The sequence below is a fragment of the Felis catus genome, chromosome D4 (genome assembly GCF_018350175.1).
Source record: "Felis catus isolate Fca126 chromosome D4, F.catus_Fca126_mat1.0, whole genome shotgun sequence".
In the NCBI taxonomy this organism is placed as follows: Eukaryota; Metazoa; Chordata; class Mammalia; order Carnivora; family Felidae; genus Felis; species Felis catus.
Window position 1 is genome coordinate 81,825,536 of NC_058380.1, and position 14,380 is coordinate 81,839,915.

A 14,380-nucleotide genomic window follows, 5' to 3' on the forward strand; every position below is an offset into this window, starting at 1 on the left:
TGGAATACAGCCTTGTTGACATCTTGACTTTTCAGACTTCTGTCCTACAGAACTGTAAAATAAAATTTTGTGTTGTTTTAAGCTACTACGTTAATGGTAATTGGTTATAGCAGGCATTGAAAATTAACACACATTCCAATAAGAATTATCCTAAAGAATAGAAAATCCTTGAGGACTTTGTTCCTTTACCTCTTTTCCTGGGAAAGACCACTTTGTCCTAGGTTTGTACCCTGTCACTCTGCTGTCCCTTCTAGCTTAACACGTAGCTTAGCACTCCTTCCAGTGACCACTCTATTCCCCTCCTCAAATACACTAGCCTGGCTTACCGTAGATTGCATCTACTACCCTTACCCTCTGCCTGACTTCCTCCAAATTGCATCTATTATTTTTCAGTTGTACACAATTAAGTATGGAATACTAACAAGAAATAGTATTATTAGTATAAGCAACACTTACACAGAAATTGTAGTTCTCAAACACTTTTCAGATATGTTATCTTACTTGAACTTAACAGTAAACATCAAGAGATGACATTTTATCTTTCCCATTTTTCAGATGAGAAAAAAAAATGAAAACAAATATTCCCAACGGGAAATAGCCAGTATCTGAACCAAAACTAATTCCCAAATCATGAATTTTTCCCATTGACTTTCCTAGGAGTCTAGTCTCCCAGTTACTAATGTAAAACCCACAGTCTTATAAGGGATGGTCAGGGATAAAATTTCTGTGAGCCAGTAATTGTGAGCCAGGTGGAAACCAGTAAGAAGCAAAACAAACTTGGACCCTGCCTAGGTAGCACTTTCACTACAGACCTGTCTACATGTTGTCCATGCCTTAAAGGACCCTTGCCTAGTGGAAAGATCCAATTTGGGCTTTCCGAGCACCAAGTATCTCAGAGAGGAGGAAAATACTTCAGAAAACAATGCTGCTGTGTGCATGCACTTGTTCAAAGGTTAAAAGAGAAACAAAAGCCTGAGTTCTCCTACGCAGGGCCATGAATTTCATTCAAGATCACTAAGCATTAAAAAAGATTTGTTTCTGATTGTCAAAAGTACCAGAAAGATGATGAAGACACAAAGGAGTACAGGATGTGGACTTCTCTCATTCAAACTGTATCCCTAACTGTACCCTCCTTTACCTAACATTATTTGACCACTACTTATAGGCTCTCTTTTCTGCTCTTTTCTCTAAAAACAATCCTGTCCTAAGGCGGGGTGGGCATATGGAGTGCATGACTCTGTGACTCAGCATCTCACTGTCAACCAAGGTGGCTGCTGGCTGCTTCTAATTCTATGTCCAAATGGCTTCTTGTTGTGTCCTACTTCAAATGAACCCCCACCTTGGTGGATAGATAACTAGTGCCTCAACTCCTGCCACACTGGAGCCTTGGCTTATTCTCCTTGGCTCTTGCCTTTGGGGGGACAAAGAACACATTCTGAAACTTGGCACCTTTCTGTGCATACCTCTCAGTATTCTTTTGCCAAAATACTGCATTTTCCCACATTTCTGTTGCCCACTCTCTCATCCCTTAGAGTCTTCTTGTCCATAAGAGCACTCACCATTTAGCTCCTTTGTGTCTTCCTTGATGCCACCCACCTCCCTAAACCACCAAGCTCAATGTTGGGTAACTGAACTTCCTCTGCCAGAGTCAGTTCTCCAACTTCTCCCTTACCCTTGACAATTCCACACCTTGACACACATGTCAAATTTCCAGGTCCCAGCCATTCCTAGTCTGACCTTCTTGCCCATAATTAAACTCTCAAATGCATTCCAAAACCACTTTTTTTCAAGAGGGGCTGGGTCCAAGAATGCAATCTCTACAGTATTTATGTGATTTCTATAGGGAGAATTTAGGTTACCCTACTTTTCTTACATAGGGGGAGCAGAAAGAGAGAAATGCAGGCCAGAAGCACCAGGTATAAGCAACTAGGGGCTGGCAGCTGATCAAAAACTGAGGCCAGACAGAGCAAAAGGATGTATCTTAGATACAACTTGGGAAATGAAGCAAAACGATTACCTTCTAAACAATTTTCCAAGTATCTTTACCACATATTGTCCGAATAGCCCAAGAACATGAGTATTACAAGTTTTGTCTTTGGATCAAAAACAAGAGATGAAGTACTTTTTTCAAGTTCACAAAATTAGACGCAAAGTTGGAATTGAAATCAAGGTAGCCAGAGGCACCTGAGTGGCCAGCCAACTCTTGATTTTGGCTCAGGTCATGATCTCACAGTCATGAGATCGAGCCCCATGTTAGGTTCTATGCTGGGTGTTGAATCTGCTAAAGATTTTCTCCCTCCCTCTGCCACTGTGCTCTCTCTCTCAAAAAAATAAAAATAAAAATGAAATGAAATCAAGAGAGCCAACACCAATTCTATGAAGTTATGGAGTTCTATCATAGAATACATGATGGGCTGCATGATGACTCTCCTTCTGCAGCACACAAGCTGGAACAAGTTTTAAGATATCCCCTCTACCAGACTGAAGACCCCAAGCCAGGACACACACCTAACATTCCTTCATATTTTTTATTTACAGGAAATCAATGCTGAGGGGAAACCAGAGCCATATTCCTGAATTCCTCCTTCTGGGACTGACCAGTGACCCCAAATATCAGGAGTGGCTCTTTACCAGCTTCCTAGTCATGTATCTGGTCAACGTGGCTGGCAACTCAGTCATCATTGCAGCCATCCGGGGGGACACCCGCCTCCACACCCCCATGTACTTCTTCCTCTCCAATCTGTCCCTGGTGGATGTCTGCTTTACAACCGTCATCGTGCCACGGATGCTGGCAGACATGTTGAGCAAGACCAAGAAGATCCCCTTTGCCCAATGCCTCACACAGATGTATTTCTTTGTGGCCTTTGGGATCACTGACAGCTTCCTCCTGGCTGCCATGGCTATTGACCGCTACATGGCCATCTGTAACCCACTGCATTACACCACGACCATGAGCCCCCAGCGCTGTCTCCTGCTGGTGACGGTGTCCTGGGTGCTGTCCCACCTTCACTCACTCACCCACACGATTCTCATGGCCCGCCTCTCCTTCTGTGGGCCCAACGTCATCCACCACTTCTTCTGTGACGTCCAGCCACTGCTGACGCTCTCCTGCTCTGACACCTCTGTCAATGAGCTTTTGGCCTTCACAGAGGGCTCCTTGGTGATCATGAGTCCCTTCATCTTGATCATTGTCTCTTACGTCCACATCACCCGTGCCGTTCTGAGGGTCCCTTCTCGAGGAGGCAGGCACAAGGTCTTCTCCACCTGTGGGTCCCACCTCACAGTTGTGGCACTCTTCTATGGGACCATAATATTCGTGTACATTCGCCCCTCATCCACCTACTCAGTGACAAAGGATCGTGTGATCACTGTCATCTACACAGTGGTTACCCCCATGCTGAATCCTTTTATTTATAGTCTTAGGAATAAGGACATGAAGCAGGCCTTGAAAAAGCTGATCAGGAGAGTAGAATAGCAAAACCCATATATGGTACTTCTCAGCATTCATTCATTCAATAAGAACCCATGAAACACCTGCTATGTGCCAGGAACTGTACTTAATAATTAAAATATTGCAAAGATACCTCAATCATAGCTCTGTCTTCAAAGTTAATCACAGTCCAGTGAGGGGGAATGAGACAATTACAATAGAAGGTTATTATACTTCTTGGTAAAAATAATATGAGACACAGATATTGATGCCTTACTGTATTAGACACATAGTTTACTTTTTTCTCTTGCGGTCTCTGTCTCATGTTTGTCACAGTTGTGACCAATGTTGTGTAAAATGTCCTGATGAAAATCAGGAAAAACTTCTGTAGGGATTTTTTTTAAACCATTAGGATATGGGTCAGCTCCTAAGAAGCCTCAGTAAGTCAATGTCCTCATCATATGAGTTAATCATCTTAGGCACAATCCCCTTGGGTCTAGCTAGTAGATCTTCTTGTTACTTTTAGAATAGCTCATAACTTCCCCAAAGCTGTTCACATATTTTTCAGAGAAGGCAGCTTCACCAGTATGGTAATAAGACCCTAAGATTATGACGTCAAGCACTTACGTTACAACTCAGTCCCACAAATTGTGACCATAATCAACCCACAAAGTCTACTGAAGTAGACAATTTTCTTCACCTACATAATGCATACAAAAAGTAATCTCACCATGTGGTTGTGGGTGTCAAAGGAAAAATTCCAAATTTAACAACTTTTGATTATTTACTTAACCCCTCTGAGCTTCTGTTCCCTAGTTCTGAAATTATACTGCTTGTACTGGAGGCCCAAATCCACCATCACCAACTCTGATCTTGGGCAAGTACATTAACCTCTCTGTCCCTCAGTTGTCATATGCAAAGTGGATTGTTGTGAGGATTGAATGATATAACAAGTGTCCTAAGACGTATACTATTTCTGTTTTAAGTATTTGGAATAGTGTCTTGCACATAGCAAGCTCCAAATAAATTTCAGCCATTACATCAAAAGTATATGAAAGTGTGTCTATAGACCCTTCCCAAATAACGTTCAAAGTTTTGTAGTGAAGTGGGAAATAGTCATATTGGAGTGAACTTACTCCAAGTGAGTTCAGTCTAAGTGTCTCCTGAAACTATTTCAGTATTTCCAAGTGTTTCACTATAAATGATCCTGTCCTTAGGACCTTATAACTATGTTGTCAATATTTTTAATAATTCCAGTGGGTACAGAGAAGGCCTCCCCAATACCCACAACAACAAAATGTCCCCCAGCCTCCTTTTTCCCTCCCTCCTCCCTCCATCCCATCTTCATTTCCAATAATGTTCAAATAATTCCTCTATCAAATAGAACCTTCATGAGGAATGCTGTTCAGCACTTCAAAGTTCTGAAATACAATCTAAAGCTGTGAGATATGAAGGAGACAAGTGAAGAAAAGATGGGGGACAAAAATATAACTTTACCCAGGAGGAACTAAGGGGACTGGATACAAAAGAGGGAGGGGGGAAATGTAGGAACCTTCCTGCAGAGGAAAAGAGAAGTTATGGTAGATGATTACATTGCTCTCCAAAGAGTACAAGCTTTCAGGGGCTCCTGGGTGGCTCAGTCATTTAAGCGTTGACTTCAGCTCAGGTCATGATCTCACAATTAGTGAGTTTGAGCCCTGCGTCGGGCTCTGTGCTGACAACTCAGAGCCTAGAGCCTGTTTCAGATTCTGTGTTTCCCACTTTCTCTCTCTCTCTCTCTCTCTCTCTCTCTCTCTCTCTCTGCCCCTTCCCTGCTTGTGCTCACTCGCTCTCTCTCTCTCCCTCTCTCTCTCTCTCTCTCTCTCAGCTATAAGATGAGTAAGTTCTGGGATCTAACATACAGCCTGGTGATGACCATTAACAATATCGAATTATATACTTGCAATTTGCTGAGAGAGTAAATAATCTTAAGCATTCTCACCACAAAACAAATGGTAACTCTGAATTGATGGATGTGTTTATTGTGGTCATCATTCCACAAAGCATATGCATATCAAATCACCATAAATATGTACAATTCTATAAGTCTAAAACTAGAAAGATTCTGATTTCCAAAATGAAAAGCCCTAATGATGTTATGTAGGACACTGTGAACCTTTCTTACACATTGGTGAAAAAGAATGACCTGTAGCTACAACTTTCCATATGAATGAATGGCAACAACATAAAATTGAATATGGATGGACCTAGAGAGCATTACCTAAGGGAAATAAGTCAGACAGGGAAAGACAAATACCATATGATTTCACTTATGTGTGGAATCTAAAAAGCAAAACAAATGAATAAACAAAGGAAAAGCAGAATCAGACTGTAAATACAGAAAACAAACTGATGGCTGTCAGGGGGGAGGAGACTGGGGAGTGGGCAAAATGGGTGAAGGCAAGTAGGAGGTATAGGCTTCCGAAAGTCATGGAATGAATAAAAGGTACAGTGTAGGGAATGTGTGGTATTGTAACAGCATTGGATGGTGACAGATGCTAGCTTAACTTGTGGTGACCACGGCATGACGTATAGATTTGCTGAATCACTGTGCTGTACCCCTGAAACTAATGTAACATCATGTGCCAACTATATTCAAATAAAAATTTTTTAAAAAAACATAAAATTGAGTGAAAGAAGCTAAATGATTTCATTCATGTAAAAGACAAGAAGAGGCAAATATAAACAATACATGATTTTCACACATAGACATAACTGGTAAAACCATAAGAAAAGTGTCCCATGTGTTTTATATACTCATTTTTATATATGATTTATTTTGCAATTTATAAAATTTAAGGGAATTTTGTGTGCAGAAGCCTCTATTACTTCAGTAGGTTTTTATAGATGAGCCATCGCTCTGCCTTCTAGAGTCACAGGAAACACATCTGTTCATAGAACAGTAAGAATCTGAAGACAATGTGTAGCCCACCCTACATCAAACCTGTCCAATTCACTTATTATTATTATTTTCTGAAAAATAATAGGGTTTCTTTAAGAGGATTAGAATCTGATTAGAGTACACACTCCTTGGCAGATTAGGGTGGGGGGAGAAGGCAACCCCTCCCCGGCTTGTGCCCAGGGCAAGGGTACCAGGTGTGGTACTCTCAGGAGTCACAGACCTGGTCACTCTGAGACAAAAGTGCTCCTGACACTATTGGGACTCACAAATCCAAGGCCCAGAAGGGCCAGCTGGGAGGTTGGACATTTGCCCCATTTTGTCTCTAACTAGGAGGTTGGGGATTAGGTCCCAGGAGATACTCCATGTGAAAAGCCCACAGCTCCTCCCGGTTCCTGTTCCTGAGGACAGGTTGCTCCAGCCCCAAATCTTTAGTCCATGCTGCTGTTACAGAGAAGGAAACAAACTGAGGTTGTAGCAAGTCCTCTTGAAGAGAAGAAGGAAAGGCAAACCAAACTGGCAAGGCAGACAAAACATCTAGTGATGGGGACGGGGCGCCTGGGTGGCTCAGTCGGTTAAGCGGCCAACTTAGGCTCAGGTCATGAGCTCACAGTTTGTGGGTTCGAGCCCCTCATCGGGCTGTGTGCTGACAGCTCAGAGCCTGGAGCCTGTTTCAGATTCTGTGTCTCCCTCTCTCTGACCCTCCCCCATTCATGCTCTGTCTCTCTCTGTCTCAAAAATAAATAAACGTTAAATTGTTTAAAAAAATATCTAATGATGGTGACAAAATGTGAGGATGATCAGAATTTCCAGGTAAGACCTGAGGGGGTAGAGGTGGGAGGCATTGGTCACACACAAACACCTCCTCCCCTATTCCTTCCTCCTTTCCTGTCCCTTCCTCACTCTCAGCCAAATAGAACCTGGCTCTCTTAACCACCATGAGAAAAGCTTTGATTTGATATCCATGAATTCCCTGAGTGTCCAGCCTGAAGTTAGTGCAAGTGGTCCCCAAGCCCCCGGCAGTGGCCAAGACATGGTAGCTGTGCAATAACAATGCTGAGAACCCCTGGATTGTGCATAGACAATTCACTCCTAACCCACTGGATTGTGAATGGCTTCTGGAATCAGTCTATACCACCATCCAAGGAGTGAAATAATCTCCACAACCATTAACAGGTCAACAAGTCCTATCTCTTTTTTTTTTTAATTTAAGACTCAGAGGTATATGCTATTTAGATTTATTTAGGCTCATTTTACAATTCAGGTTCTAGAAGGTAAATGATTTGACCGAGATGGTATGCCTGGGATTCAAACCTGGGCCTATACATGTCACAAGTCCAAATGGATGCTCTGTCATGGTACTACTAGGTCAGAACCATTGCCATCCAAGGTCACAATGGTGATATTGGTGACTATGGTATTTACAACTCTGTGAAACTTTACAGTTTTCAGAGCTCAACTTCCCACAGACCGGGACCAAGAAAAGTCCAATTTTCTCAGGACTGAGGGAGTTTCCTGGGAGTGAGGTGTTCAGTTTTGAAAGCAGAAAAGTCCTGGATAAACACAGAGGACTAGTTGGTCACTCCAGAAGGCACCTTTCTTCTGTTAAATCCATCAGGAGTAAACAATAATCTCATGAAAATCTACTATTTGACAAGCAGTTGATATAAGTCAGTCACTGTTCTAGCTCTTTACAATCCTTACCTGATTTAATCCTCAACAAAGTTCTGATTTCAGCATTATTACTCTCATTAAGCAGATGCAGAAACTGAGGCCAGAAAACCGTGTAGACCTGTTCAACATCACAGCACACAAGGAGGCTGGTGGCCCAGTGAAGGTTTGTCAGACCCAGAGGCAACGTATCTCATCACCACATCATGACATTCGCACAGCTGGCGCTGACTGTGTGTGTGTTCATCTTTCCATACCATCCAAATGCACAACATAAAATCTCTCCTTGGGATTTTCCATCCAAAGGTCCTGAAAAAACCTTTAACTGATTCTGGTATTTTCATGCTTTCAACAGTCTTATATGATAGGTTTATGTCCACATCATACAGGTGAAGAAAATGAGACTCAAAGGTTACAGATAATTTACCCAAAATATAAAAAGCAATGAGGGTTGAGAGAGAGATGACTCTCCTTAACAACTGTGTAGTAAATGCAGATCCTCAAGAGATCCTATTCAGGCCTCACAAGCATATGAGACTGATATTTTCACTTTTTTAAAAAGGTGAAGAGTGGACTAAAACCTAGGAGGTTTCTTCTTAGCTAAGCTCCAGTTCAACCTCATCCAGGAGGTCTACAAGACAACTCTGAGACCGCTGAAATGCAAAGTTCATTCCCAAGATCACCCACTGTCGCTGTCCACAGTTCTCGGCCCTGTACGTGCTTACAACCCACCATGAGAGACAGGAGTGCATTCTTGTGACCTTTGAAAAGAACACAGAAAAGAGAGGAGAGGCGTTGAATGATATAACCTTTTGGAGTCTATGTACATTTAAGCAAGATTTTCCTGAACCTGTTCCACTTTAAATGGCAATTAAAAACCAAACCAGCATCTCTGACTTCCTGCTCCTGGGCTTCTCTGCACACCCTGAGCAGCAGCCTCTCCTGTTCGGACTCTTCCTGGGCATGTACCTGGTCACCGTGTTGGGGAACCTGCTCATCATCATGGCCATTGGTTCTGACCAGCACCTCCACACCCCCATGTACTTCTTCCTGGCTAACCTGTCCTTCGTCGAGACCTGCTTCACCTGCACCATTGTCCCCAAGGTGCTGGCGAACATCCTGACACAGCGCCACGCCATCTCCCACACTGGGTGCCTCGTGCAGATGTACTTCTTCATGGCGCTGACCCTGCTGGATGACTTCCTGCTGGCCGTGATGGCATATGACCGCTACGTGGCCATCTGCCTTCCTCTCCACTACACCACGATCATGTGTCCCCAGCGCTGCCTGCTGCTGGTCGCCGCATCCTGGCTCTGCTCCCACCTCCTGGCCTCCTCGCTCACCCTCCTCATGTCTCAGTTCTCCTTCTGTGCCTCTCATGCCATCCCACACTTCTTCTGTGATGTACCCCCACTCCTCAAACTTGCATGTTCAGACACCCAGATCTTTCAAGTCACGATGTTAACTGAAGCAGTTCTCTCCGGCATGATTCCACTCACCTGTGTCCTGGTCTCTTATGCCCACATCATGCACACAGTTCTCAGGATTCCCTCTGCTGGGGGGAAACACAAAGTCTTCTCTACCTGTGGCTCTCACCTGTCAGTGGTTACTCTCTTCTATGCGACACTCTTTCTGGTGTATTTCCAACCCTCATCCTCCTACTCCGCAGACACCGGAATGGTTGTATCTGTGATATATACGATGGTCACGCCCATGCTGAACCCTTTTATCTACAGCCTGAGGAACAGGGACATGAAGGGGGCTCTGTGGAGACTTTTTGGCTGGGGAAGATGTTCTCCTCAGTAAAGGGTCCTTCCTCAGACTGGGAGCTCAGGCTCTCTGAAATGCCTTTTCCCTGCACTTCCCCATTGTAATTTTGAAAACTCAAGTTCAAGCAAGATGGATGCTCAACATCACAACCAGGTTTAATAGAGAATGCCTCACTGGCCACAATTACAATCAGAGATACTGGAAAAGGACAGAGCTGCACCCCTGGAAGATGAGTGGCCAGCAATCCCTACAGGGTGACTTGACTAGTGGTATAGGTGTCCAAGCAGATCCAAGCCAGAGAGTAGGAATCACCAAGAATGACACCAGACAGAATTCGGGTGCTGGGAGGAAGCCAGGTAGCACCAGTTCAGCCTGGGACTAACAGGTCCCACTCAGCTACAAGAAATGCTCACAATCAGGAAGGTTCAAGTGCTCGGAGTTTCAGAGACCATTTCCAAGCCCAACTTTGGAAACAACTCACTGATAGGGACTAACCTACCCATGGAGAAGGCTGCACCAAGAAGACACGCTATTTGCTGGGACTAAGAAGACAAGAATCATTTGAGGAGAAGAAACTAGGCACCGACACTTCAGAGGACTGGCCCCAAATCACACATCAGTGATCAGATCTAAGATTCTGACAGAGAGTAATTATTAGTTATGGACAAGTCCTTGATTCTTTGGTACCTAAATTCTAGTTTATTTCATTTGTCTCACCTACAGAATAATCCATGCTCATTATAGTAAATTTGTAAAACGTGAATAGGAAAAAAGAAAACACTCACTATCCCTCCATATAAAGAAAGCCACTGATAAGATTTCACAGTATTTCTCACCTATCTTTTTCTAATGACTTTTTGCCTTTACTTTGTTGAGAAAATACTGCTGGTACAATTATATATACTTTTTTGCTTAATCTTATAACATGAATTGTCTCCATATTATTATCTCTTCCTGAACATTTGGCTCTCTGAGAATACATTATAAAAAATGCCCATGATGTATACGGCATTTCACCATTGTTGGATGATTAGGGGGATGAAAGTTTCTAAGCTTTCACTATTACAAATAACGATGCAAAGAAAGTCTCCAAAAAAAAATTATCTTCATATATCATATTTAATATTTTTAAAAGTAGAATATCTATGGGACACCTCGGTGGCTCAAGCCAGTTGAGTGTCTGACTTCAACTCAGGTCATAATCTCACAGTTCATGAGTTCAAGACCCACATCTGTGCTGACAGCTCAGACCCTGGAGCCTGCTTCGGATTCTGTGTCTCCCTCTCTCTCTCCTCCTCCCCTCCCTCACTCTAGCTCTCTCCCTCTCTCTGTCTCTCTCTCTCTCTCTCCCTCCCTCTCTCTCAAAAATAAACATTTAAAAAATTTTTAAAGATTCTCTATCTCTCCCTCTGCCCCTCTCCACTGCTCATGCTCTCTCTCTCAAAAAAAAAAAAAAATAGATAGAGAGATAGATAGATAGATAATAGATAAAGTAAGTAGGATATCTAAGTAGTACCTTTACAGGACCATTTATTCAGCCAGCAAAAATTCCCAAATGAGAGTGCCCTTTTGTCTACATCTTCTCCATATTTTGATGTTCACATTGTATCCTTAATTACAAATGACAGGATAGCCAAAATGGTATCTCCTTGCTTTACTTTTAATTTCTTTGATTGTTGGTGAAAGCACTATTTTCCTCAGTCTGTTAACCATTTTTTTCCATTTCACTCTTTTCTTTTTCTTTTTAAAAAATTGTTTTCAATGTTTATTTATTTTTGAGAGACAGAGAGAGAGAGAGAGCATGAGCAGGGGAGGGGCAGAGAGAAAGGGAGACACAGAATCCGAAGCAGGCTCCAGGCTCTGAGCTATCAGCACAGAGTCTGACACAGGGCTCAAACTCATGAACGATGAGATCATGCCCTGAGCCTAAGTCAGACACGTAACCAACTGAGCTACCCAGGTGCCCCATCTTTTTTTTTTTTTTGAGAAAGAGTGAGCCTGATTGTGAGCAAAGAGGCAGAGACAGAGGGAGAGAGAGAGAATCACAAGTAGGCTCCAACCTTCCAGCACAGAAACTGATGTGGGACTTGATCTCAGGAACCCTGATTTCATGACCTGAGCCAAATTCAAGAGTCAGATGCTTAACTAACTGAGCCACCAAGGTGCCCCTATTCCTTTTTTAACTGAAGTGTAGTTGACTGAGGCGCCTGGCTGGCTCAGTGGGTGGAGCATACAACTCATGATCTTGGGGTCATAAGTTCGAGCTCCATGTAGTGTATAGAATTACTTTATGATATACATTTTTAAATCTTTATTTATTTGAGACAGAGAGAGAGCAGGAACGGGGAGAGACAGAAAGAGACACAGAGAGAGAATGCCAAGCAGACTCTGTGCTATCAGCACAAAGCCTGATGAGGGGTTTGATCTCATGAATCATGAAATCATGATCTGAGCCGAAATCAGGAGTCAGATGCTCAACCGACTGAGTCACTCCCATACCCTTTTACTTTTAAGTAAAATCTTCAGAAAGAAAAAATGAGCATAGATAGAAGTACACTTGACATGTAATATAATAATATTGCTTTCAGGTGTACAACATAGAGATCTGACAATTATATACATCACAATATGCTCCCCACAATAAGTGTATATTTGGGTGTTAGGAAACTCAGCTAGAAATAATCTTAGGAGTAAAAGACATCATAATGGCTATTAGAAAAAATTTTTATATGAATGAAAACCAATTATGATGGAAAGAGCCCAAATATCCATCAACTGATGAATAGATAAAGAAGATGTGACATACATATACATATATATATGTATACATATACACATATATATGTATATATATACACATATATAATGAAATATTACTCAGCCATCAAAAAGAATAAAGTCTTGTCATTTGCAATGACATGGATGGAGCTAGACTGCATTATGCTAAGCGAAATAGTAAATCAGTGAAAGACAAATATATGATTTCACACACATGTGGAATTTAAGAAACAAGACAGATGAACATATGGGGCAGGGGGAAGTGAAGAGAGGGGAAAAGACCATAGAAGATTCTGAACGACAGAGAACAAACTGAGGATTGAAGGAGGGAGGTGGTTGGGAGATGGGCTAGATGGGTGATGGGTATTGAGGGCACTTGTGATGAGCACTGGATGTTGTATGTAAGTGATGAATCACTGAATTCTACTCCTGAAACCAATATTGCATTGTATGTTAACTAACTGAAATTAAAAAAAACAATTTTGAAACATTATTTACAGGAAATTCTTCACAGGAAACTTACAGTTCTTACAGTTACATGCAAATATTAGAAAAGAAAAGTCTGCAAAATAAGCTTAGAATCCATCTTAAAAAGAACAATAAAATCAGTCCAAGGAAGAAAACAGATGACAGAAAAATACAACAAAATAGAAAAAAAACATACGATAGAGAAGACCAACAAAGCTAAAAGATTATTTTTTGAAAAGATCATTTATACTCCTCTGATGAAAATGGTCAGATGGGGAAAACACCAATCATCAGTAACAAGAATGAAGAAAGTGACATTACTCTGATATTAAATAAAGAGAATATTATGAACAATGTTAAAGTTTATTTATTCTGGGGGGGGGGGCGGAATCCCAAATAGGCTCCATGCTGTCAGCGCAGAGCCTGACATGGGGCTCAATCCAACGAAGCACAAGATGATGACCTGGGCCAAAATCAAGAGCCAGACAGTTAACCGACTGAGCCACCCAGGTGCCCCACAATGATATATAAATTTTAAATTTTAGATTAAACACAAGTTTCTAGAAAAATATAACTCATCAAAACTAATTTAGTAAGAAATAGAAAACTGAAATAGACATATCACCATTGAAGAAGCTGAATGTGTAGGCTTTCCTCAAAGAAAGTTTCAGGCCCAAATGTCTGTAAGAGTGAGTGTCTATACACAATCCAACCAGGAAAATATTTCAAGCTTCCAAACCCTTTCAAAAAAATTAGAGAGGCACCGGGCTGGCTCATGTTGGGTGTGGAGCTTAATTAAAATTTAAAAAGATATGTTATATTAAAATTTAAAAAAAAGAAAATGAGGAATATTCACTCAATTCCCTTTATGAGATTAGCACAACATTCATACCAAAAAGTGACAGGAACATTGCAAAAAAAATTACCATTACAAGTTGATCTCCATGAAGATAAATGCATCACAAATTTTATAAAATAAACATACCAATTCAAACTAAAATATTAGCAATATGATCACAACAATGCAGAGACAATAAGATATATCATTACCAAGTTGAGTTTTCCTAGGAAGGTATGGTTGATTTAACACTCAAAAGTCAATCAAAGTAAGTCACCATATTTACAAAGCAAAGGACAAAAATCATTAGATGCAAGAACATCTCAAAAGATGGAAGAAAAAAGAAAAAACATGTCATACAATTCAACATCCACTCACTGAAAAGTCCTCCTAGCAAAATGTGGATAGAAGAAAACTTTCTTAATCTCAAAAAAAATTGCCTTTTTGCAAACACACAGCACATAAAATATATAAAGCTTATACATTT

At 41.5% G+C, this 14,380-nt stretch overlaps 2 protein-coding genes across 2 annotated transcripts; both read left to right on the forward strand.

Moving 5' to 3' along the window:
* Nucleotides 1–2,545: 2,545 nt before the first annotated feature.
* On the forward strand, nucleotides 2,546–3,475 carry LOC101099668 (olfactory receptor 1L6-like). The gene has a single exon (XM_003995848.3). The coding sequence runs from the start codon at nucleotides 2,546–2,548 to the stop codon at nucleotides 3,473–3,475; it is 930 nt and encodes a 309-aa protein (XP_003995897.3).
* Nucleotides 3,476–8,811: 5,336 nt separating this feature from the next.
* LOC101084181 (olfactory receptor 1G1-like) lies at nucleotides 8,812–9,845 on the forward strand. Its single transcript, XM_004001198.4, has one exon. It carries the CDS (start codon nucleotides 8,904–8,906, stop codon nucleotides 9,843–9,845), a length of 942 nt encoding a protein of 313 aa, XP_004001247.3. The 5' UTR covers nucleotides 8,812–8,903.
* Nucleotides 9,846–14,380: the final 4,535 nt, after the last annotated feature.